Below are 26,576 nucleotides of genomic sequence, written 5' to 3'. Positions count from 1 at the left end.
GTAAAATCTGCTTTTGCATACTTTTCCACTCTTGCAAGGTTATCCCCTTGCAGCAATATCTATATGTTGCTACACTTGTATGAAGCGCAGATGTGATCAACTGCAACAAGTTCACAAACCATGCAAAATGGAGCACGCGTTTTCCCCAAAGTTGTCACATTTCTGGTAGCCCCTTTTCTTCATTCAGTGGCTGCATCGCCCAATGTTTGAGGGGAAACAATTGCAGGCTTTCAACTGCTATAATGCAAAAGCCTTTTTTGTAGATCTTAAAAAAACATTATTCTGCCCCTACTCTAACAAGTCTTATTAAAAACTATTTAATTACGTTTTATAAACAAACAATAAAATAAACAACTGGTCACCAATAACCATGAACTTCCATCTGTTTTGCTTTTCACTAATGAGAGCGGACAAAAATCTCTGGAATGCCAAAGAAGAGATTATTTCACTATGCACGGTTCATAAAAGGAGATTAGCATGTTGAAAGCACACATTTAAAAATAGTCACAGCAATAAAATTAAAACATACCAAAATAATTCTCCACTGCAAAATACACAGCAAATATATGTATCTATATTATAATGCAAAGCAAATAAAGAATTAAAAATGCATCACCGTAGGGTCGGTCAGGTACTTCATCTTTCTCATGCCAGCAAGACGATGACCCAGTTCAATTACGAAAGAGAAAGATATCTACCCTCACCAGAAAGATATCAGACATCCGACGTCTAGAATCCTGATTGAGGCCACTGACCCTCTTACTGTCGCACTAGGTCTTTTTATATCTTAAAAGAACAAAGGGAGCTTTCTGGAAAAAAAAACATTTTGCAATTCAAACATGCTGGCTAGTTTAGGTATGCTTTGAAAATAACATGTTGGGGTTTGGCCACAATCCCAAGATGTCAAGTCAAAACAAGGCCGTTCCCTGCCGTCCGAGTACATCCTTATCAACCAAAGCCCTTGGTGAGAAAAAGCACGAAAACAAGACAGAATGCACCGTTTACAACGTGGAAAATTACGGGCAGCCTTTAACATGGCAGTGTCTAATGCTATGATAAAGTAAATAGGCAGAATGAATCTAAGGCTAAACTGACTACAAAATGTAGTCTGTAACTGGTGAACACTGGACAGCTAATCCAGGTGCAAAGTGGTGCAACACAAAGTCAGTGGTCAAAACACATATTTCACTACACCATCATAACAGGCAACCAAGTATGTATAGCCCAACACATCAGCATGTTTCCCATTCTCACTCCAATCGCCTGTAGGGGGGTCCTTATGTTTATTAGTCTTATATCTAATAATGTACCTATTCATAGTTCCCAAATAGACCTCTGCGCATTCCACCTTTGCTCCCATTTCTTAGGACATTCTCTCCCAATTCTATACCTATTAATCGTCTTCCTCTGTCGTTGAGACAAATTGAGTCAGAAGCATGCTACAGAAAACAGCTTAAGACTCATAACTTTCATGCCCCCGAATATTTGTGTCAAGCCTTGATTTATTAACTTAATTTCCTCTCCTTCCGTTTCTTTGCAGGTTATCTGCTTAGCATCAAGATGCTCCCCTGGGAGTGGTAGCTGTGCTTTATGAATGCCTATGTTATGCCTACTTACCACTTTATTTGCAACCATATAATAAATTAATATACCTCTTTCAGAGGACTTGCACCTCTTTATCACCCAACTGATTAAGCAGTTTTTTGTTTTGCCACATTGAGGCCCAAGGCTACCCACAGCTTCAAGTATTTGGAGGCCAGTCCTTCTCATATATTAAATGCCAACCACCATGCTAAAAGATTGATTGCCATTACTATCAGACGTGTCATGCACTCCTCAATCTGTTTCTAATAGCACTGTTTTCTTGGACATGTCCAGATGATATGAAAGAAAGAGCCCTCAAACACAACCTCTAGCACAAAAATCTCTGAAACATGTGCTCCCATTTTGTATAAGACCAAGATAGAATAATAGGATCTGTGCAAAATACAGAGCTGCAGGAGTAGGAAGCCCGACATCATTCTCTTGTAGGGCCATCAATTCCTTTTGCCATTCCTCCTCCTAAATTCCCCAATCTACTTAATTTCTGAAGGACATCAGGTGAGATATTCATTACTGTTATGAATACCAATGATACAGCACCTCTGGACAAGCGGCCAGCCAATAGTCTTTCTCCAGTAGCATTGAGTCTTCCAGTAGTGTCCCTTTTTAGGGGCGGGAGCAAAGCGCTCAGCCTCTCTTCTAATCTCTGTTTAGGGGGATTTTAACCACGCCGATGTTACGTCAGTCACTTTCATTGGTTTGTGGGCTTGCTTTTTAAAATCTGCTTGTTTTCATTCGTGAAAGGCATGCACACATCATGCCTTTTCCGGTGTTTGGCCCTCCTCGAGAGCACCTGTAAACTACTGGAAACATACAAGGCTCCATGTTTTCCGTATGGTTTCTGGACTAATTTTTCTCTTTATTTCGCAGCGCAATCGTGCTGTGTTTTACACAGCGCGCTTGTGCTAGTTTTTTTTTTCTTTCAGTTTTACAAAGCTAATAGCTCTAACTCAACGTAATGCAAGACCCATTCCATTGCAAATGCTTTTTTAATGTGGGGTGTCGGGGCATGCCCAACCTACAGGTATTTATACATTTAAGACTCAACCAGTTGATATTCTTCACAGAGTGTCGTCTCCCTCCATTCCCAGAACCCCTAATTTAGAAATACCAATTAGGTCCCATTTGCTAAGCCCTTCCAACGTCTCCACCTCCTTCAGTGCATCACTATCCCACTGCGGAGTTTCTTTTGTCTGTATCCCTTTTTTTGCGGTCGCCTTTTTCCCCGACTGATATTACAGTTTGTGTATGAACTGGTAAGTCCCTGGCTGTCTATTTTTGTACAGAGCAGTAGGGTAGCCTGTACTGCCCATTATGTATCTATACACGCATACCGTCAGTTCCTCCTGCATTGCATATACTCATTTATTGTTACCAGTTGTGTGGCTCAGTAATACTTCTTGATGTCTGGTAAAGCTATACCCCACCATATACTCTTTGTCAGTATGTGTAGAGCTGTGCTGGGAGGGCCACTGTACCAGAGTAATAATCTTACTTAGGCCTCCCACTTTTTAAAGAATTCCACTGGTATGTGAAAAAGAGTATTCTGGAGGGCATAGAGAAATCTTGGCAGGGCCATCATGTTAAACATGGCCGCTCTACCCAGCACTGGTAATGGCTGCCAAAATATTACATCTCTTTTGACTGTATCTATCAAACAGCAGAGATGTATCTCAAGGAACATCTTTATTTATGATTACACAGATGTCTATACATCGGACTCCTTCCCCAGCAATCGGCATTCTACAATCTGGTGGTAACTTAAGTGTGTCTTTGTGAGAGGATATAGCTGTGATTTCCCCTAATCTATGTAGTACTCCGAAGTAAACACCATGGATGAAACCGGAAGCCTGCCTGGTTATCCTTCTAAATTCCAATACACTGCATTTTGCAGCATTAACCTTCACCCTAGTTATTGGCTGCTGGTAAAGGAGTCATATCCATCACTTGTATTAGGGCTCAAGCCTAATTGTTTTAGGACCATGATCATCTAAGACCACTCAAGAGTGTAAAAAGTACATTGCGGCATCTAGTGACATCACTAGTGTTCACTCTTGTACGTGATCAGTCAGTCCCAGGACTCTGTATAGGTGCCGGAGGAGATTTATCTGGGAAAACCAGTGTTTGTAGTACTTGCTTTAATCTGGTCACTAATACTTTGACTAGTATCTTAGTCTTCACATTTAACAAGATGGGCCTATAGAAGGCACATTTGTCTAGTGGCTTACCCCCTTTTCAGCATGTCAAGTACAGGGGCTAGCCTTTAATCAAGTAGGAGACTACCACTGTTTTCTGGCCACTGGCAGCATGTTTAGTGCATTATTGAATGCAATGCCCTGAACATACTGTTTGGCATCAAGGGCAACAAGTTTTCATGTTTATTTTGTCCTTGGGACAAGTATGTCGAACCCCCGTAGCACAAACCCTTTGGCTGCCAGTTTACAGAAAAAGAAACAACTGCAGTTGAGGTGATATGTATCCATATGTTAATGCTGTTCGATGTTTTATTTATGGTGCATTTATGAAAAGCCTTCAGTATTAGGGTGAGCGCAGTAAATAAATGTTTTACGGTCACACTGAACTACTGACAGTGGTTCAATGCTGGCTTTGCATGTGCTTTCGGGGCCAGGCCTGGGGCGTTCAAAGCAGTTTTACAGATCCAATCAGGGCCAGAAAGCAATGGTAGAGCAGGGACCTCAGATTCTGCAACCATGGAAGTCAGAGGTCTTTTGGTCAGCTTGGGTTGGAGGGCAGGAGCTGCAGTACTCACTAGTTGAGCAGATGAAAGTTCCTACATCTCAAAATCTATCTCTAGTTCCGAGCCGGAGCTTTCATGAAGAGAGACTGCCTCTTTTTCCTTCAACGGCTGGTTGCTCCTCAGTGTGCCCCTCGCAAAAACAAATTATGGAATGTTGTCTGTGGCTCTGTAAGACATCTCAAGGTGACAAGCTCTGTGGCCCGAAGTGTTTTCTTCACCCTGAAGGACTTGCACGTGTCAAAGTCAGATTCCTTAGGGTCTGGAGACAGTCACAAGTTGCATACCGAATGCTGGTTGTATGTGGGTACTTTGCATGGCAACATGGACAAAACTGAAAGGGCATGCGTTCCATTACCAGTGGAGCATTTTCGAGAAAAACTGGTATCGATGTTGAAGTTAGTCCCCCGAAGGGCAGTGCCCTGAAGGGGCTTCAGTCAAACAGAGTCGAAGTGGCAGAGTTTTCAAATGAAGCGCAGATGTAGAAAGCACAAACGATAACAATACCGTCAAAGGAGACAGAAGAGTGAACCGGAGGCGAACTGAAACGGAGTCAAAACACAGCATGTAGGCAGGCCCACACGTCCAAACCAGACAGCGGAGAGAAAATCAAAAAATGGAGCCCCTGTTCATGTGCATTATCCCAAAGAGGAGGAGTCACTTGACCTCATGAATCGAAAGACTTCTTTGAAGAAAAACAACTTGCACAACTCCGGACCCAACACTAGATTGCAGAAGTATGCAGAGCATGTGTATCTACTGCCACACATGCCACTAAACATGTAAATTAGTGTATAACCACTATTTACACTGTCACTTTTCTATCAAACTATAAGAATGATTGTCCTCTTCGCATATTCAATGCAGTCCTTATGCCTTTAAATAGCTGAGTGTTGCTTGCCCTCAAGAGTAGTCCTCTCCCCGGAAACCTTGACCCAAATTTCTGAGGGCTGCTGAACTTCAATGGGGCTAGAATAAAAAATAAAAAAAATAAAAAAATAAAAAAAACTCTAGATATCGCGTACAGAATTCTCAATTCTATTAAGGACACGGAGGCAAGGATTATGCTTCTCTTTCTTTACTGTCCATTAAAGAGCAGCCAATAAACTCAGAGAAAAAAACAAAACTACATTTCCCAAGAGCACCTGTAGTCCAGCCTGACCAATCCCAGGTCTGCTATCCTCTAAGATTCACCATAACAAAAGTCCTTCCTCTTTCTTTGCACCAAATCGAAATCCTCTTCTCAACATACGGCAACTTGCAGGTGAACGAGCTGTCCAACGAAAACCAACATTGGCATGGCGATGAATCATCATATATCCATCAAAAAATACAAGTCTTTCAACATTTGATATACCATAAAAATGAGCATCATCATCATTAAGGGTGGGATAATCCTCGCCTCCGTGTCCTTAATAGAATTGAAAATTCTTGACGCGATAGCTAGAACATTTTTTGATCTATGGCAGGACCGGAGGCTTCGGATTGTGCTAGTTCAAAGCCCATCCACCACTGTCGCCGCTATATCAACAATAGGTTTATGATAAAACACTTTAAACGTATTATCTGACGGCAAATCTGCCGCTGCCATGATATCTTCTAATCTAGAGCCAGCTCCAAAAGATTTAGAGGCCATAGCTCCACTAACTGAATGAGCACCAAACACAGAAGTGTCTATACCAGCTTCCCCCAAAAGCCATTTAGCTAAAGTAGCTAATGATACTGGACCATGTGGTTTTTGCAGAGCAATCAACAGTTGACCTCCTAAATCTCTTTGAAACTCTCATGTACAACTCTCATAGGCTTTCAAACATTGTACAACACACAATTTCTGATTGTGGGGAAAAGCCGGATAAGAAATACATTTAGAATTCAGTCTTTGTACGTCTAGAGATCATGAATGAAACTCTGGAAGGAGTAAATACTCTACCTGTCAAATCCAGAGCTCTCACATCTGAGACATGCCTACAGGAAATAAGGCATAGGAGGACCATAAGCTTGGCAAACAATTGCTTACGCGACAAACCCTCATTACACAGCCAGGATCTGATAAAACGCAGGACGATATCTACATCCCAAAGAATCCAGTATCGTGCTTGTGGAGATTTAACCATCCGAATACCACGAAGAATCTTAGAGATCAAAGGGTGTTCACTAACAGGTTTACCATCTGTTGATGACCTGCTGAAATTGTTGTTAATGGTCTTATAGGCAAGACCTTGCGACACTAATTCCGAGAGAAAATTTGCAATCATGGAAATTTGGGCCCCCAAGGGATCAATACTCTGTTCACCGCACCAACCCACTCATCACTTCCAAGAGGCTTCATAACATTTATGGGTGGAGGGAGCTCAGGATTGGGAAAGGAAGAACATAGCTTCTCCTGAAATGCCCGGCATTTGCCATCATCTCCCGGAAGTCTCCATGCCATGAGAGTTAACTGGTCCTGTATTATCAGAGGAGGAGGAAGACAATGGGCCCAGGAGCATTGACGGAAACAATGGAATTAGAACTGGGGGTGCACAGGATAGGGACATCGCCACTGGAAACCAAGCCTGAGTCTTCCAGAGGGTTGTCACTAAAATGATCTCGGCCAGTTGCCGCCTGACTTGTGCTAGGACCCTCTGAATCATTGAAAAAGGGGGAAGGGATACAGGAGACCCTGGGACCAGTCCATCGCTAAAGGGTCTGGCCTTCAACTGAAAAAGCGAGGAAGTTGGGAATTGAGTCGGAATGCAAAAAGGTCTATCGAGCAGGAACCCCATCACTCCGTTAGACTCTGAAAAATCAATTGGTGGAGTTTCCATTCGCTGCCGTCCCTCAGAAAGTGAGAATTCCAATCCGCTACCACATTGGAGTGGCCCAGATTGTATTTTGCTACCAAATGAATTTGGTTCTGCAAACAATAATGCCAAAATTCCTTGGCAATCTCTGCCAGAATACGAGATCTGGTCCCACCCAGACAGTTTATATATCTCACTGCTGAAATGTTGTCCATCCGCAACAGAATGCAACAACTGGCCTTGGCTGGATATGGCGAGCGGATCGCAAAGGCTCCCGCTAGCAACTCCAAACAATTGATGTGAAGATTCAATTCCTCCGAGGACCACCGTCCTCCTGTCTCCACAGAACCACAACGGGCTCCCCAAACCCACTGACTGGCATCTGATTCTATCACAACCTCCGGCGAGGACGCAAAAATGGCACTGCCATTTCACGCTTCCATGTGACCCAGCCACCATGTAATCTCCTTCTTGGCTTCTTCAGACAACAGAATCTGCTCGGTATAAGCCAGACCTTTGCAGAGATGCATGATCTTCAGGTGCTGAAGGGCTCAATAATGTAACGGGCCCAGAAAGACTGCTCGAATTGAGGAAGCAAGAAGCCCCACTAGCCAGGCTAAAATCTGTAATTATATAGTCGGAGAGGCAAGGGCTTTCCGTAACTCTTTCTTCATAGAGGACCATTTCGACAACAGTAACTTGAGTTGGGCCTGCACAGAATCCACCTGAAAACCTAAGAATTCTATACATTGCGAAGAGGACGTCACTGACTTCTCGGTGTTGATCAAGAAACCCAAATCCTGAAGGGTTTGAATTGCTCAGGCCAGATGAGTTAAAGCTAAGCTCTTGGTTTGGGCCATGATTAACATGTTGTCGAGATAAATGATGAGGCGAAGGCCTCTTTCTCGAAGGAGCTGCGCTACAGGCCATAGCAGCTTGGTGAAACACCAAGGGGTCGAGGACAGACCAAAAGGGGGGGAACTCTGATCTCGTACCATTGGTGTCTTCAGAGAAATCGAAGAAAATGTGGGATCGGACAAAAAATTGGTACTGTTAGATATGCGTCCTTGAGGTCTAGGTGCACTAATCAATCTCCTCCCTGTAGAAGATCTCGTAATAAATGGATACCCTCCATTTTGAAATGACGATAAACTATCTAAGAATTGAAATCTTTTAAATGTAGTACCAGGCGAAAACCTCCTCCTTTCTTTTACACCAAGAAAATAGTGCTTGCAAAGCCGTTTGGATGTGGACTTGAACAGACTATCGCTTGTTTGCGGAGAAGCTCTCCGACCTCCGCTTCTATGAAAGTACTCTCTTGTTTGGGAAAGAAAGGATCAGTCAGGTGTGTCCCTGGTAACTTTAACCATGATTCATCATCTTTCCCCCTCATGTCTAAGCTAAAGTGGAAGCCGGGTCATAGCAAGATCGCCCCCACTCCCATTTTCAGAATCTGAGCCTCAAAAGAACTGAACATGCTTTTTAAAATACTCCAACACAGGTGTGGCCAATGACATCCAAACAGGCTGCTTGTGGAGGCTATCAGCACTGTGAGTATATTTAGATAACCAACATCTGTTAAACCCTGTTCAAGTGGCTACTGGGCTCAAGCTATAGGGGCTGGGTCTCTCTAATGACCCTGGGTTTATCCTACAATGCAGGCCTCGAAAAATCTACTTGCCCTCTCGCTGTGGTGAGTCATTTTATCAGGTTGAGTTATTTTTGGGACTTACTCGTCCCTTCTGGCGAATTAACAAAGAACAGGTGTTCTGCTCAGCCAGAAAGCGAAGGAGCAATTAAGCATTAAATCTGGTTACCTTGTCACATTTGCTCCTTGTTCAGAGACAGCAGTCAGAAGTCAGTTTGTCTTCTTACAATTACTTTTCCTTCTGACTGCAGAGTTCCAGGGTTTTTTAATTTGAACTTTAAGGCAAATATTTTATTTTACAGTCACCTTTTTCTTCATTCTCACATATGAGTGCACCTTCAAATATGTGAGATCAGCATTTCTGCTGTACAAAAAAAAAATCTTTTGTTTGATTAAATATGCTAAATGTTTGCTCCATGTATAATAAGAATCTAGTCCACATATAGCTTACACATGATCTGTGACTTGCCTCTTAGTTTACAGGCGTCGTCATCAGGGCAGGGATTTCTCAGTTCATGTTTAAACACTCACTTTTAATAAATACGTTACTAAAGCATGATGTGGTAGAACACTGTCATTAACAGACAGTAAACTTCCCATTAAAATAGCCACAAATGCCCCCACAACTTGCAGTTTTACTGATAAAACTATATAGTGTATTCAAATTAATCTGTGAAAACATTCAGAAAACATTTATCATTTGCACATCAACAAGTAAAGTGTTCTGATTTGTCTTAAAAAATATATTTTCATCCTACTCAAGTACAAAAGATGGGCTTTCACTGCTGAAATATATTTTGAAATGTTTCTGCAGTGGAGTTAGTTAATTAAATGTTGTGTTAGGAAAAATCTGACACTCCAGCCTCTCATTTCACACACTTTGTACAGCAGGTCTGACAGTTCACTTTATAAAATCCTTGAACTCTGCAGTTAGAGAATTCAACTGACTCCTGACCTCTTTCCTCTGAACACAGAGCAAATTTAATGAGCTAAAAAGAAGATTTAAAGGCATTTATTGCTTCTTTGCTTTCAGAGTGAGCAGAACACATAATACCTGTTTTTGTCAACTCGCCAGAAGGGGTGAGTAGATTCTAAATTTAGCTCAACCTGATAAAATCTGACTCGCCATAACAAGTAGATTTTTCGAGGACTAAACTGACGCCTCACCCAATACCCCAACAATCACCAACTCAGACACTACTCACTCAGGTTCCAGACCCAACCGCAGAATAGAATATGCATTCACTGTAACCATGGATGACATCTGCATAACTCTAGATAGATGAGACACAGCAGCTGTCATCCTCCTCGACTTCTCTGCAGCCTCTCACATGGCCTCCTACCCCATCCACCAGAATCCAAGGATACACACTCCAGTAGATCAGCTGCATCCTGACTGGAAGGACCCAGTAAGTAAACCTGGCACAGAGTTGTGGAATTTATTAAAATATATTTGTCCATGGGGCAGGTTACTTCTTAAATCTACTTGTCCTGTAAAAAAATCTACATGTTCCTTTGCTGCCATGTAGTGCGGCGACACATTATGGCAGCAATCTCATTATGTCAGAGCCCTGATAATAGCCTCTCTGATTATGTCAGGGCTACTACTATAGCAGGGCTTGAATACTTGCAATTTCAATCTCGATTATAGCAATTTCCTTATTTTGCCACCTTCCCGCAGATCTACATACTGGGGCTGGAGGACGCAGTAGGCAATAGTTCCAGGGCTGGAATGCCTTTGAGTCTGCAAACCTACTAACTTGCATGTTTAAGGATTTTCACCAGCTCTTCTCTTATCTTTTCCCATAATGAGAAGGGTTGGAAATGTATTCCTGACAAGGGCAGAAGTAGAATTATTTCCAGGTTTGGATAAAAAAAAAAAAAAGGAGGTTGGAGGGAAAGCGAACTTGTAAACGCTCAATAGATTTTCACAAATCTACATATGCACATTTGCTCGTGCTAAAATACAGTTCACAAATATTTTCTAGGAGTATGATTTCCTGGTCTACTTCTTAAGTTCTTGTGAATTTATAAAAGCCACTAATTCAAAGACATACACCATGGGTGTACTTTAGTGACATTGTCTAAGAATTCGGTCCCTAATTAGGTCTGGCGTTAACAAAGACATTTTGTCCCAGATTCTCGAAAAGTGGTGCTTCACATCTTAAAGTGCCACTTTTCTTGCGCCCCCCTCTAACGCTATTTAAAATACGGCGCACCATGGCGGAATTAGGTACAATAGTGTCACTTTTTATGCTATTGTGGCGCTTTGCTCCACTAGCGTCAAAACTTCTGACACTCGTGGAGCAGATTGCAAGGAGGCCTATTGATTCCAATAGTGGTGTCCTTTCAACGCCTGCTTTCAAGCAGGCGTTAAAAATGACACCAAAAATGGCACAATGAAATCTTGTAGACTTCATTGCGCCATTTTTGCGGGCTTTCTTGTGCCAGAACACCCCCTTTGCATACATTATGCATGGCACATGCATAATATGGCACAAATTGTCACAAAGGGGCGCAGTGCATGCATTGTGCCACTTTGTAGATATGGTGCAGCGTTTTTGGCAAACCAATGCCACATTAACGTCAGAAAAATGATGCTAATCCGGTGTTAGATGGTGCAAGGCCATCCTTAAATTTGGGCCTTTGTTTTCAATAAACATCTATTTCTCTATTGGCTGGCTTTTCTGTGAGTGATTGCATTCTGCTCTTCCACAAGGAGCATATTGGCACACAGTCGTTTTGTGCAGTGCCAGGAACCACTGTGGCAATCAGTGTCGTAATGAAACTGGAGGTGCCCCCCTGCAAAGAACATAGAGGCCTCCCCCCTCCAGACTAACTCAGGTCAGCTGCTGTGCCAGGGGTCCCCCTGGAAGGGGGCTGCGGGGCCTTTGTTACGCCACTAGTGGCAATGTGTGATTTCTTTAGACCAAAAAACTTTTTTCTTTTTGCCAGTGTTTGTTACAATTGTATGGGCCTGGCAGCTCCCACAAAAATAAAGTGTTACAAAAGCCATGTAAAAACAAGGCACGCTTTGACAAAACCAAAAGACTCACAAAAAAAAAAAAAAAGTCAGATCGGTTGGCTTTGCCAGTGCTTGTTTATTTTTAGGCTTCTTATAATCTTGTTGAAAATGGTTACACTGACTTTCCATGAGGAATATTTTTGGGAAATACTAGCATATATCAACACATTACACTACATGACGCTTCAAAGAAATAGGATGTTTCACAGAAGCGAAAGGTTTTTTTCCCCACACTTACATTTTTTTCAGAACATTGAATTTTGAAAGCAAAATATCATGCTTACTTCCTGCTGCAAACATTGGCATCTAATCGGAGAGCATTCTGGGAGCATCATACTTAGTCTCATTCTGTTAAACTTTTCAAACAAGTGTGTACACTATATTTCTTTATCTTTTTTTTTTTACTGTAGCCACTGCCAGTAGTGCAGTGTGACTTTAAAACATTTATTTACAGCGCTCACCATAATAATTAAGGCTTTTAATTAACGAACCATAAATACATGTTAGCATTAACTTTTGGACACACATTACCTCAACTGCAATATCCTTCTCTGTAAACTGTCAGCCAAAGGGTTTGTGCTGCAGGGGGTTGGGCCTACTTTTCCCAAGGACAAAATAAACATTAGAACTTGTTGCTCTTGACCCCAAACAATATGTCCCGGGCGTCGGGTGATAGGAATTCCACATCCCGGGTGGCAACATACAACTCAGACGCCTGCGAGCTCATCTGTAGAGTTCCACAAGGATCCTCCCCTCTTCATTACATGCATTATCCCTCTAGACAGCATCATCCGCTCTCATGACACCATCATCATCTTACACTCCAACGGCACTAAACTCATTCTCTCGGTCATGGACAAAATGCACGGATCAAGTTCAATGCCTGCATAATTGAAATCACCCACTGGATGATGGATGAAGACCAATTTTCTCAAACAGAACACTGACCAGACAAAATCATGATCTTTCTGGAAGAGCACTTCACTGCAGGGCTCCACCTAATGGCCAACAGAGCTAGGACTGAGACAGACCCCTATTACCCACGCCAATAACTTTGGGATCAGACAGCAAATTTTACATTACTGCCCAAGTCAATGGCATCACCGCCTCGTGCTTCCAACCGTGAAGGAGAACATGGCTCCCAATCAATACCTAGAAAACTGTCATGCACATCTTTGTCACAAGTACAGATGCACTACAGGAAAAGCCTCTATGTCGGGTAAAAAAAACACACACACTTACCAGAGGGCTGCGGACCATTCACAATTCAGTTACCAGATTCACTCTCAACCTTCCATGCCGCACTCACACCACATCACACCAGAACGAGCTCTTCACTGGCTCACTATACACAAACTTGCACAATTCAACCTCCTTATCCATACATGCAAGGTACTACATAACACCGGTCTAGCATACCTCAACAATCGCATCTGCTTTCACAACCTTCCAAACACCTTTGCACGTGCGGACTCCTATTTACACACATTCCTGTGCCTTCTCCTACATCACACCTGAAGTGTAGAACGACCTGCAGCTATACAGAGGAGCCTCCTTCTCACTTGTAGAATTTTGAAAGAAGCTGGAGAGCTGGCTTTTTTGAGTAATCCCAGTGGGCTCTAGGTTCAGCTAGACTCGCACCTGGTCAGCACCAAGATATCCTCCTGAGTGATGGTGCGCTGTACAAATCTGCATAACATACAGCTCGTGATCTCATATTTTTAAGGTTTGATATTTAGGGGCTTATTGTCACAGTAAATTTCCACTGTGGCTAGCTGAAGTTGCAAGACATTTTTTGTTTCTGCCAGATGGATGGAGCCCTTTTGGTGAATACCTTTTATTCTATGTTGATCAAGCTTGTTGTTCACTAGGAGCATGATGTGGATGCCTTGCTTTTTTTGTAGAGAGGTAAAACTGTGCTGGTTTTCCATGATTCTGTGAAAGGTGACTTGATGTCGAAGAATGTAAAAGCATCAGCTAGAATAGGTGAACATCAACCTACATAGTTTAAATCACTCTGGTAGAATCAAGTTGGAGATGGCTATTGTTTTTAGCCCTTGATTTGTTTAGGCTATTTTTTCTGATATGAATCAGTTGGATGGCCCATCCTATTAACTTCAGCCATGCTTTGACATGTGATTTTTTCCCTATTTGCAAGAGTGTATCAAAGATTTTTCTTGCACTGTGCTACCCATTCTTTAATGTAAACATTTTAGTTAACAAACTTGCAAGCTACCTGTGTCATATGCACGAGAAGCCATGACAACAGTAAATTGTTGCAGAAGCTTCGGTTGTAGGAAAGTCCCCTCTTTCTGGCACAGTTACCCCCACGTTATGCCTGATGTCAGTGTGCTTTGACTGTTTTCACTGGGATCTGCTAACCAGGACCCCACTGATTGGGCTCTCTCCTCCAAATGTAGTTGCTTTGGTACTCATTACACCTGACAATTGGCATACTGGTGTACCCCTGTAAGTCCCTAATATATGGTACCTAGGTGCCCAGGTACTGGTACACCAGGGGTCCCCCATGGGCTGCAGCATGTGTTTTGCCACCCACTGGAGCCCATGTAAACTGTGTGTGCAGGCCTGCCATTTGCAGCCTGTGTGAAAAGGTGCATGTACCCTTTCACTGCTGGTCACTACACCAGGTCACTGTAAGTCACCCATATGGTAAGTCCTTCCCACTCAAAGGGCAGGGTGCAAGTCTGTGTGTGGGCACATTTGCATGAGCAGAGGTGCCCCTATTAACTCCAGTTCCAATTCCCTGGCCTTCGTAAGTGCGGAGAAGCCATTTTAGCTGTGTACTGGCCAAAAGTCATGACCTGTGCTTCAGCCACATAATGGTAACTCCAAAGCTAGGCATGTTTGCTATCAAACATGTCGGCATCATACCCCAATACTGACGCCTGTATTGGTGCCATGATTCCATGCACTCTGGGGGCTCCTTAGAGGACCCCTCAGTCCTCCTGCTGCTTGACCAGTTCAAGCAGAGAAAGGCAGACTAAAGGATTTCCTGTGGGTGGGGGGAATTGGGTGCAACCTCCTCTTTCTTGGAAATAGTCGTTACAAGGCTGGGGAGGGGTAGCCTCCCCACGCCACTGGTTTGCTATGAAGGGCACATTTGGTGCCCTCCTTGCATAATCCTGTTTGCACCAGACGAGGGACCCCTGGTCTCTGCTCTGGCACGAAACTGCACAAAGGAAAAGGGAGTGACCACACCCCTACCCACCACACTTGAAAGAAACCCCACAGTGTTGCAGAAATAGCTAAAGATCCAAATCAACTGTGGTGGATGGATGTCCAGCTGCAGGGTCCAGGAGCTGCGAAGGAGTCCCTGAAGTCTACAAGTTGTCCCTCAAAGGTCGCTGGGTTGCATATGGCTCAGTGGTCAGGGTGGCCATCAACAAGCCCAAGCAAATGCAGGAGGAGCTGTTGAAGGTTTTTCAGCGCTGTGGAGGACTAGCAAGGTTCTGGGGACTCAACCCTTGAGGGGGGTCCGGGCTGCCCCTCGAAACACAGGAGAGCCAGAAGAAGCCCCCACAAGCAACCCATTGGCAGAAAGCATAGTAAGTTGCAGTGAGCCCCAGTCAGCACACTTTAAGAGGAGTCACACGTCGCTGGAGCAGCAGAGAGGAGACTGTCCTAGCAGCAGTAGAGTGCTGGTGGCCGGGACTACTTGGGGCCTGAAGAACCCTCAGAACAGGAGTCAACAAGCCTTTGTAGGTGAGACAGTTGTGGTGCACAGGGATTCTGTCCCAGTGGCAAAGGCAAGGGCTTACGGTCTCACATGTTGGACAGAAGGCAGAGAGGAGCTAGGAGATCCCTCAGAACCACCACCTGTGTTGGAGAATCTTGGCAGATGTGGAGGACAGAAGATCCCACAGCCGGACGTCATTGCTTTAAGTGCCGGCGGATTCAAGGGAGTGACTTCTTCACTCCAAGGGAAATTCCTTCTTTATTCTTGGTGCAGCTGAAGTCTTGCCGACCCCAGAGGATACACAGCTGTGGAAATGTTGCAGAAAGTCGACAGGAATCACCAAAACAATGTTGCAAAGGCAAGTCTTCTCAGGCACTGCAGTTTTGTTCAGATCCTGTGTTGCCCAGCAGCGGTTCCAGAGGCCAGGAGCAGAAGCTGTCTTTACAGTGGTGTCCTGGTCGAGTCACTCAAGGGAATCTCTAAATAACCCACAAAAGGGGTTTGGTCATTCTATGGAATGACCACCTATCAGGAAGGGTCAACAACATCAGCTATCTGGCCTACCCAGTCAGATGCTCCCAGAGCCCTCTGCCCACCATGGTTTTAAGATGGCAGAACCAAGTGGCCACCTGGGGGAGCTCTGGACACCACCATATGGGTGGAGCTGGACAGGGGAGTGGAGACTCCCCTTTCCTTTGCAAGTTTTGCTCCAGAGCAGGGACCAGTGGTCCCTGGACTGATAAACACTGGATTATGTAAGGAGGGCACCAAATGTGCCCTTCAAAGCAGTCTGGTAGCATGAGAGGCTAACCCTACCCAGCAACACTTATTTCCAAAGGAGAGGAGGTTGCATCCCTCTCCTAGAGGAAATCCTCTGTTCTACTGTCCCGTTCGAGCTGGTCAAGAAGCAGAACAGAATCATGTCTGAGGGGCTTCAGCAGCGCAGGGGCTGCTGCAGCCCCTGGAAGACTGGTAGAGGCAGAACTGGGGGATCCTCCAAGGAACCGCCAGAGTGCATGTAACATGCCATCAATACTAGAATCAGTATTGGGGTATGATTCTGACATGTTTGATACTAGACATGTCCAGAGTTACTATTATGTAGCTGGACCACAAGCAGTTACCAATTTCCAATACATAGATAAAATAGCTTTCCCGCACTTATAAAGTCCAGGGAATTGGAACTGGAGTTCGTAGGGGCACCTCTGCTCATGCAGGGGTGCCCACACACATAGTGACCTGCACTCTTCCCTCTGGGCTGAAAGGGCCTACCACAGGTGTGACTTGCAGTGACATGTAGTAAAAGGGTGCATGCACCTTTTCATGCAAGTGAAAGGGTGCATGCACCTTTTTTATGCAGACTGCAAGTGGCAGGCCTGCAGACAAAGTTTGCGTGGGCTCCCATGGGTTGCATTATACATGCTACAGCCCATGCAGGACCCCTGGTGTGCCAATGCCCTGGGTACCCGAGTGCCATATACTAGGGAGTTTCAGGGGTACACCACTAGGCCAATTGTGGGGTGTAAGAAGTACTCACTGGGGTCCTGATTAGCAAGATCCCAGTGAAAGCAGTCTTAGCACACCTACATCAGGCAAAAAGTGGGGGTAACCATGCCAGAAAGAGGGGAACTTTCCTACAGATATCACTATCTCACCACTATTTAGTGATAGTTTTTTGGCAACTGTGTTGTACAAGCTACAGCTGTACTGCGGAAAACGTACAGCATTAAATTCTTTCAGGACTTTATAACCACATAAAATGCTCTGTTCATCAGAAATCAGTGGCAATAACTTACCACCCCAATTAACCAACTCCAATTACAATGCACTGACTGCAAAGAAAGTTGCTTTTTACCTAATCACCCATCGCGTTCCACAGCATTTTCCTGTATACCCTCCCCTCCACACTCTCAAAAAAACACACAGCTCTGGGCTGCAGTGTCCCATTCTACTACCCTTCAACCTCTACGTTTATCTCTCAGCCATCCTTCGCACCCCGAAAAAACACATCAGCGCCAGTTACCCAATGGACCACTCCACCTGTCCTTACTCAACTGCATTTCTAACATTCCATACTGCACCCCAAAGTCAAGCCCTCCCGTATTTGGCCACTACGGACGCCCCTTTAGCCTGTCTGGCCAATTCTATACCACTCTGCACACCTCTATAGCAATGTCCAGGTCCTGATCAAACGCCCTTACCACTGAAATGCTACCCTACTCACCTCACATGACCACCACTATATGCACATTTTACACAAAGGGTACCCTGTCACCCTTGGTATTGCCACTCCCATACTCACCTTAACCCGCTCTAACTGACGCAACACGTTGCCCTTCCGCCGTCCTCGCTTGGACCCACCGCTCTCCCACCGTTGCTTGTCTTTCTCTTTCTCGCATTTCGAGCCGGGCGCCATTTTTCCTGCATCGCTCGGCTTCCGGAGCATCCGCCCCGACGTACCCGCCTCTCGCGCTCTCTCATTGGACAGCCTTCCTCACTTTACCTGCTCCGATTGGTCATTTTCGAATGATCCTGCTGAGCGATTGATTGGTAACTCCGTTGATCTGTTGGCAGACGACCTTTTCCTGAGACTGCTTTCCGCGCACTGTCGACAGTGAAAGAAATTCCTGATCCTCATCGGATAAAGTAAATGTCAGTCATACGGCATCTGCTAAACTGCTATCCCAACGGTTGCTCTGATTGGATAAGGCAATTGTCAAGTAAGCAGCTATTAAAATCCATTATACTGGGTACAGTATCCATGGAGACAGACAAAGCAGAGATCCATATGAACATACATCCCGAGTGTGTGAGACTGCATGAAGTTCGTTGGTGATGAAGCAGATATGCTAATTTGAATGATTAATGCGTGTTTATTAATGAGAAAATTCAATAGAGAAAATGACGCGTATAAGCAAAATGTGCCCACAGGGAGTAGTCACCATGTGTTTTAACAAGATGCAAATTAATGGGAAAAATTAATGTAAAATGTATTAATATATCATAACTGGATATATAACCTATGTTTTGTGTCAATTCACATTCTTAACTTAGCCACACCAAAGGGCTAGTTTCACTGGGTCTTGTCTGCTTATAACGTGAAGACTCGACAAGGCTTGCGAGGACTGGAAACTGGAGTAAAGGACCTTGAACTGTGCAGAGTTCAGATGGCTCTGCTAGAACATTCTGCGAATGTACCAGCGGACAGGAGATGATGAAGACAATTTGATACAATTATGTGTAGTATAGGGTAAATGTACTTTCCCAGGACTTGAACAATAGAGGCACTGACTAAAGACTTGTATGCAACAATTCTGCTACCTGAAGAGCCGGATGATGCTCTCATCACCAGAAGGACCAATCAAATTAATGGAACTTGAAGCCTAAGCAGAAATTTAGATTCGGTAAACAAAAATTATAGGTTAGAGTCATAACTTCTGATAAGTTTGACCAATTAGCAATTAGTGGGACGGATTGAGAGACCCTAATAAAAAGTCATGACAAGGGAAGCGAAATCAGAGCGGAGAGGAGAAAGTCGATGACTTCAGGAGATGCTGTCCGAAGTGCTGATAATTGGGCTTACACTCTGTGAGCCTGATACTTTGCTGGCTATTGATGACCTGGGGACGAAGACTGACTTGTTGCTGATCGATCCTGGATAGGTAGCTATGAAAATGTGACTGACAAAATCTGTGCCTTTTCTTCTAGGTGCCAACTGTGCTGTTCTGAATAGATTTTCTCTCTTAGATAGATTTTTACCAAATTAATGTTTTATCCAAAATTGTTTTCGCATGAAGACCCATATGCTGATGCTAATCTAGGTTAGGTAGGCGGACAGGGGGATATGTTGACGGTGAAAATTGACTGACGAATTTGCATTGCTGAATTACTCCATCAATGTTGATAATTGCTGACTTATGATTTGCTTTGTTGTTTATGATTCTTTCCGTGAATAATGTTTTCTTGATGATTAATAAAGCTTTGAATAATAAAAGGTAAATAAAGATTTTTTGACTAGAATTTTAATCAATAGGCAATAAAAACGATTAACCTTTTCCAGTGAGTGATGGCTATTTTTGTTAATTATGGGTTCTGTTCTTGGATTATTCGATGACATTGATTTATAAATGTTGATTATTGAATCAGTAATCACTGCCTGACTAGGATACTACATGCGATTCAAAAGGTTCATAAACCTATACGCATCCCCTTGTAAGTTTACTTACTAAGGTCCAGGCACGCTAGCAGTTTTTGGTAGCAGCTGGATGGTTGGTTTCCTTGGAGAGCTAGTTATGTGGTGATTTTTGGTTCTGGTACTAGTTTAAGTTAGGATTAGTTGTATTTTATGAGGTTTTAATTTATTTTTCTGAAATAGTAATGGTTGCAAAGATGATGTCCCCTTAAGCCCAGAAATTACTTTCCCAGATCCTGGTTTCTGCTAGTAAAGTTGGGTATGTTCTCGGCATCTTTTGAGGTAGTATGAAAGTTGTAGGTAGCGCTTGCACAGGCTTAAGCAGATTGCAGGTGAATTGTGATGTATGTATGAGGTAAAGTAGGGAGTCTGCGTACACCAGCCAAGGTTAGTAGGAGTGTGCGTACTCCGCAGTGTGAGAGTAGGGAAGCCGTCGAACTTCATATGTATGTAGCGCTGGGTGCTCAAAAATTATTCACGTGGTTGTTGGTGATGTACGGACCCTGCGTGGACTAAGACTCCGGAGTATATTGACAAGTGTAGGAGACACTTGGTTATATGTTGTAATCTGTCTGGTTTAGTAGGTTGATCGGGCGTGGTCAACAAGTTGGTGAGTGTGATAATAGGGTGGAAGAAAATTTAGACTGAGATTTGGCGAGTTGTATGTGCACCAGAACAGACCTATTGATCAGTTGAGAGTAAAGTTTGCAGGTCGAATTTTGCCTGCGAATGTGGGGGACTGAGAAAGAGGAATAGCTATATGAGGCAAAAGAGCCATTGGTGAAAATCCGTAAGGTCCCTGAAGCGATTGTGTTCCCTCTTGTAGTAAACCAGCAGGTTTGTTATAGTTATTGGGTTCTTGATAAGTGCTTGCAATAAATTGCATTCGTTGCGTGAATCAAGTTAAGGAGGACAAGCCGCAATACTTTGTCAGCCGCTGTGTGTGAGTGTGACGTCAGAGTGTGCCGAGCTGAGATAGGTTGGATAGTGAGGAGAGCCACGATCAGATTGGCAGCCGTCCGTAAGAGGCAATTGGTTGAGTAAGCAAGCAAGGGGAATCTTGGGAGTAAGTCATTTCATTATTGAATCAAAAGTAACAGAATAGACAAAAATTGAAGTTTTTCAAGGCATTCAGAAGTGCGATGAGGGGCAATACTTACATTAAAGCATCCGTAGGGGAACCGGCCCCACCAGAGAATTCTCCAGCTTATTTTGTGATGGCGGAGCGAGGTGTAGCACCATGTCTATGGTTGAAGCAAAGGAGCAAGATAATACAAAATGAAGGGCCTTTAGCATTTCCGGAGCATGGGTCGTTTAATTTGAGGATTTTGGATCAATTGCGAATGTCATTGTATGACATGAAGCCATTACAGAGACCAGCACAGTTCGAAGCATTAGCTATTTGGGAGTTAGTGGCCAGACCGCAACAGGAGATGAAGTTCAAGAGAAAGATGAAGAAGGTGGAAAAGTGTTTAGCTGAGGCTAGATGGGATTGGGAACAGAAGAGATAGAGAATGGCGATGTTACAGGAAATGAAATTGTTCCCTAGCGGAGGAAGATGAGGCAGGGAAGGAAGATAGTGCTAAAGAGGATGAGAGTGGAGGAAGAAAGAAAAAGAGAAAGTCCTATGTAGATGATGATGATTCTGATGTTGAGGATCTCATTACGCAGTTGTTGAGAGATAGACTTCCACCTTCAACAACCTATGGGGGGGGAGGGGTCCAGGCACTAATGCTACTGCCCCTACAGCCGCTCCGGCACAAGCTCAGGGAGCCGAGGGGACTGTACAAGCAGAAAACGGACATAGTACAGAGTACACCTAATGCGGGAACTAGTGCTGTAGTTCAGGCGCAGATATATCCACCTTCAGTGCAGAGAATTTATCCAGATGTACCAGTTCTTGAGACAGTCTTGAATATCATGGTGCCAAGGAAGCAGGTTCTTCCGAAGCCAATGCTGATTCAGACAGACCCAACACCAATGTTGTTGCCGTCGGATCAAGCACAGGGTCTACCAAAATTTACCCCACTGACAGGAACGCAGTCAGGTCTCACACCAGTCATGAACCAGGCAACAAGGGTAACACTCACACAAGGTGCTGGTGCTAGAGCAGCTCCAGATGCAATTTTGCTACCAATCACTGTTGGTCCAGCTGTACCTTTGTTTGCACAAAAGAAAACAGACACAGGAGAAAAGAATGAGATATCACAGTCTTGTGAGGAGGGGCGTGAGTGATCCTGCACAGTTAATGTCGTCTGCAGGTCAAACTCTCAATGGGTCTAGACCGCTAATGGATCTTAGTCCACTTGTGGTACTTCCAGATGTAGTGAATGGCCCAAATGCGAGCCAGAGTCTGAGTCTAGTGACTCTGCAAGCCTCAGGTGCTGTGGTACAACAGATACCAGTGCCGAAGGCAAATAATATTTCATTGCAGGGATTATCAGCTCAGCAATTAAGTGAATGGTTAGACAGTCTAAATACCTCTCAGAATGCATCTAGTGGTGAGGATCAGAAAAATCGAGTGAGGTTGAACATAGAAGCCACCAAATGAGTTGAGGGAACATTAGGAGTGAACAGATTAGAGTCCTACGCAGAAGAAGAGCTTAGATACCTATGCCCAAAGATTTCAAAAGAAGCTAGCAGAGTTGGCAGAGAAACATGACATTGACGCAGAGAAGACGAGGCATTTGAAACACAGTTACAGATTAGATTTCCAGGCAAAGGATTTTGAACACATGAGATCAGCAGGAATGAAAGCACACCTAAGAAAACTGCTACAGAGTGTGCAAATTTGGGGAGCATTAGAGAAATGGGAAGGTAGGTGGACAAAGAAAAAAGAAAATCGGAAATGATATTCTCAAGAAGAGGCGGAAGGCGCTGATAAAGGGGAATCAGTTAAGATGCTTCCAATGAGGGAGATACCAGGTGGGCAATTTGTTCATGTCCCGTGGCACAGGAGTGACATATTATCTTTTACAAATGATTATCCAAAGCTGAGGGAAAAGCCAGTTGAGTGGTATCAACAGACAGAGAGATTTGTGAAGCTCTCCAAATGTTTGTGGGAAGACTTGAACACGTTATTGGAGACAGTGGTTCCAGCTGACTTGTGGGTCGAGTGTAAGAGAGCAGTAGACTGGCCGACGAGTGAACCAGAGAGGGACAAGGTAACAGGTGCATCTTCACCTGAGGTAATGAAGAATTAATATAAGGTGATTGAGTTCCTGAAGACTAGAATCTCTCCCAAAAACATTGATTGGCAGCAGATTGATAGAACAGAACAAGAGTCTAAAGAGTCAATACATACTTACTATGAGAGACTGCTGAAAGCCTTCAAAGAGTACAGTGGTAAGGAAGCAATTGAGCTGAAAGACATGTTGCATTTTGTATTCAGATTTGTCGAAGGGTTGAGACCAGAAGTGGGACAGATGATTAAGAATAATTTAATTTGCTGGCAGGCAAAGCTGATTGATGAGGTGTTGCAATATGCTAAATACTTTAGTGATGAGAGTGAGTTGAAGCAAAATAATTTGAAAGAGAAGGGTATGGTGATGCAAATCAAAGCAGCTCAAACAGGGGCGCTGGGAGCTATAGTGCCGCTGATGCCGCCGCAACAGAGAGCTGTCATGTTCCAACCTCAAGTGAGGGGCAGAGGGCGCGGAATGGATATGATGCGCGGTCCAGATTTGGGAACCGTGGTTGTTCAGAATGATGTGCAAGGTAAGAAAAGGATGTTACCGTGCCATTTGTGTGGAAACGTGGGACACTGAAAGCGGGAGTGTCCATTGATGGTGCAGATTGTGTGGTTCAGCAAGGTGACGTCAGTACATTTCAAACTGTGAAAGTCCCAAAAATGAAAGGATTTGTTCCTAATACTCAGAATCGAGGACAGAATTTCCTACCAGTGCAGCAAATGCAGGTGCCTCGTGCACAATTTGCTCCATTATCACTGGTACAGCAGCAGGTTTCTATGGTACCTAGACAGCAAATGCAAGTACCTCAAGCCCAGATGGAACAGCAACACGTGATGCTAACTCAACAGGTCACAGGTCAAAGACAAGACAATAGTAATAACACAGTACACCAGTTTCACAGAGAGGATGAAATAAACGAAGAATGGATGAATGATAGTTCAGATGAGGGAGCCTGTATACATGCCGCTTCCCTAGAAATAGATCAGAGAGGGCCTTTTGTAATGGGACAGGTGATGGGTCACAAGGTTTCATTCTTAGTTGATACGGGAGCTACATGCTCTACAGTGAGAAGCATAGAAGTACCAAACTTACCTCTTTCAGGCAGGACAGTTCAAGTTGTGGGAGTGGAAAAAAGATAGTTGACAAACCCAATCACGGAACCAATGCAGATTGAAATTGGAAATTACTTGGGTATGCACAGATTTGTGGTGTGTGATTCAAGTCCAGTATCCTTATTGGGTAGAGACTTGTTGTGCAAATTCAAATGTTCCATTAACTGTTCAGACACAGGGATAGAAATCCAGACAAACAGTGAGGATGAAGAAGATCAGACATCTGCAATGCTAGTCAACAATGCTTGTGAAGAATACCATTGATTAAATTTTTCCCAATGATTACGGTGTAAGGACATGCCTCCTTGGCATGGTTACCCACTGACTTTTTGCCTTTGCTAATGCTAAGTTTTGATTTGACAGTGTGCTGAGGCCTGCTAACCAGGCCCTAGCACCAGTGTTCTTTCCCTAACCTGTACTTTTGTTTCCACAATTGGCACGCCCTGGCATTCAGGTAAGTCCCTTGTAACTGGTACCCCCGGTACCAAGGGCCCTGATGCCAGGGAAGGTCTCTAAGGGCTGCAGCATGTCTTATGCCACCCTGGGGACCCCTCACTCAGCACAGACACACTGCTTGCCAGCTTGTGTTTGCTAGTGAGGACAAAACAACTAAGTCAACATGGCACTCCCCTCAGGGTGCCATGCCAACCTCACACTGCCTATGAAGTATAGATAAGTCACCCCTCTAGCAGGCCTTACAGCCCTAAGGCAGGGTGCACTATACCATAGGTGAGGGCACAAGTGCATTAGCACTATGCCCCTACAGTGTCTAAGCAAAACCTTAGACATTGTAAGTGCAGGGTAGCCATAAGAATATATGGTCTGGGAGTCTGTCATGCACGAACTCCACAGCACCATAATGGCAACACTGAAAACTGTGAAGTTTGGTATCAAACTTCTCAGCACAATAAATGCACACTGATGCCAGTGTACATTTTATTGCAACATACACCCCAGAGGGCACCTTAGAGGTGCCCCCGAAACCTTTACCGACTATCCGTGTAGGCTGACTAGTTTTAGCAGCCTGCCACACACCGGACATGTTGCTGGCCACATGGGGAGAGTGCCTTTGTCACTCTGTGGCTAGTAACAAAGCCTGTACTGGGTGGAGGTGCTTCACACCTCCCCCTGCAGGAACTGTAACACCTGGCGGTGAGCCTCAAAGGCTCACCCCCTTTGTTACAGCACCACAGGGCACTCCAGCTAGTGGAGTTGGCCGCCCCCTCCGGCCACGGCCCCACTTTTGGCGGCAAGGCCGGAGGAGATAATGAGAAAAACAAGGAGGAGTCACTGGCCAGTCAGGACAGCCCCTAAGGTGTCCTGAGCTGAGGTGACTCTAACTTTTAGAAATCCTCCATCTTGCAGATGGAGGATTCCCCCAATAGGATTAGGGATGTGCCCCCCTCCCCTCAGGGAGGAGGCACAAAGAGGGTTCCTAAAGTACCTACCTGCAATACCTTTCATTTGAAGTATTACATGTAAATCTTGAACCTGTGGTTCTTAAAATAAACTAAGAAAAGATATTTTTCTATACAAAAACCTATTGGCCTGGAATTGTCTCTGAGTGTGTGTTCCTCATTTATTGCTTGTGTGTGTACAACAAATGCTTAACACTACTCCTTTGATAAGCCTACTGCTCGACCACACTACCACAAAATAGAGCATTAGAATTATCTCTTTTTGCCACTATCTTACCTCTAAGGGAAACCTTGGACTCTGTGCATACTATTCCTTACTTTGAAATATTGCATACAGAGCCAACTTCCTACATACGGTGAAAGAGTAGCATGCAGATTTGCAGGGAACTGTGAAGGAGGAAGTCTGGGACTTGACAGGGAAAGAAGTGGGTCTGATTAAGGGAGTGGAACCGATTAAAATCACTTTGAAGCCGAGTGCTGAATTCCCGTAGCTTCCACAGTATGCCATGGCGCAGGATGTTTTGATGAAAGTGGCACAAATAATCGGAGACTTTTTAAAACAAGGAGTTTTAAAAGAAGTGTTGAGCAGCCCATGTAATTCACTGATAATGGGTTTGAAAAAGCCATGTGGGAAAGTACGAGTAGTGCAAGACTTGCGAAAAGTGAATGGCATGGTGATTAAATGCTGTCCGATCGTGCCCAATCCAGCAGTGATACTGTTTCAGATTCCTTGCGATGCAGAGTGGTTCACAGTGGTTTATCTGTCACAAGCTTTCTTTTCTGTGCCACTTCATGAGGATAGTCATTTTCTTTTTAGTTTCAAATTCCTAGATAGAGTCTACAGCTGGTGCAGGTTTCCACAAGGGTATACAGAGTCACCATCCCTGTTTTAATCAGATCTTGAAAAATAATCTGGAGTCGTTGGAATTGCCATGCCAATCAACTCTTGTACAGTACATTGATGAATTACTTATTGCATCCAGAACAAGGGACGAGTGTAAACATGACTCGATCGCCCTGTTGAACCATTTGTGAGAATTTGGACATAAAAGTCTCACCTGTGAAATTGCAGTATTGTCAGAAGTCAGTGAAATATTTGGGACATCAGATTGAGTAAGGGTTGAGAAGAATTTCCAGAGAAAGGATTACTATG

General features: G+C 44.1%; 1 protein-coding gene across 1 annotated transcript in view; it reads right to left on the bottom strand.

Moving 5' to 3' along the window:
• The window catches only part of DCAF15 (DDB1 and CUL4 associated factor 15), a 173,235-nt gene extending 155,242 nt beyond the window's left edge, over window positions 1–17,993 (bottom strand). The window contains exon 1 of the mRNA XM_069230450.1: window positions 17,813–17,993. Within this exon, the coding sequence (XP_069086551.1) occupies window positions 17,813–17,956 (144 nt within the window). The 5' untranslated portion in view covers window positions 17,957–17,993. The remainder of the gene's footprint in view (window positions 1–17,812) is intronic.
• Window positions 17,994–26,576: the final 8,583 nt, after the last annotated feature.

This window comes from Pleurodeles waltl, chromosome 4_2, assembly GCF_031143425.1.
Source record: "Pleurodeles waltl isolate 20211129_DDA chromosome 4_2, aPleWal1.hap1.20221129, whole genome shotgun sequence".
Lineage (NCBI taxonomy): Eukaryota > Metazoa > Chordata > Amphibia > Caudata > Salamandridae > Pleurodeles > Pleurodeles waltl.
This window is presented reverse-complemented; position numbering and strand designations above follow the sequence as displayed.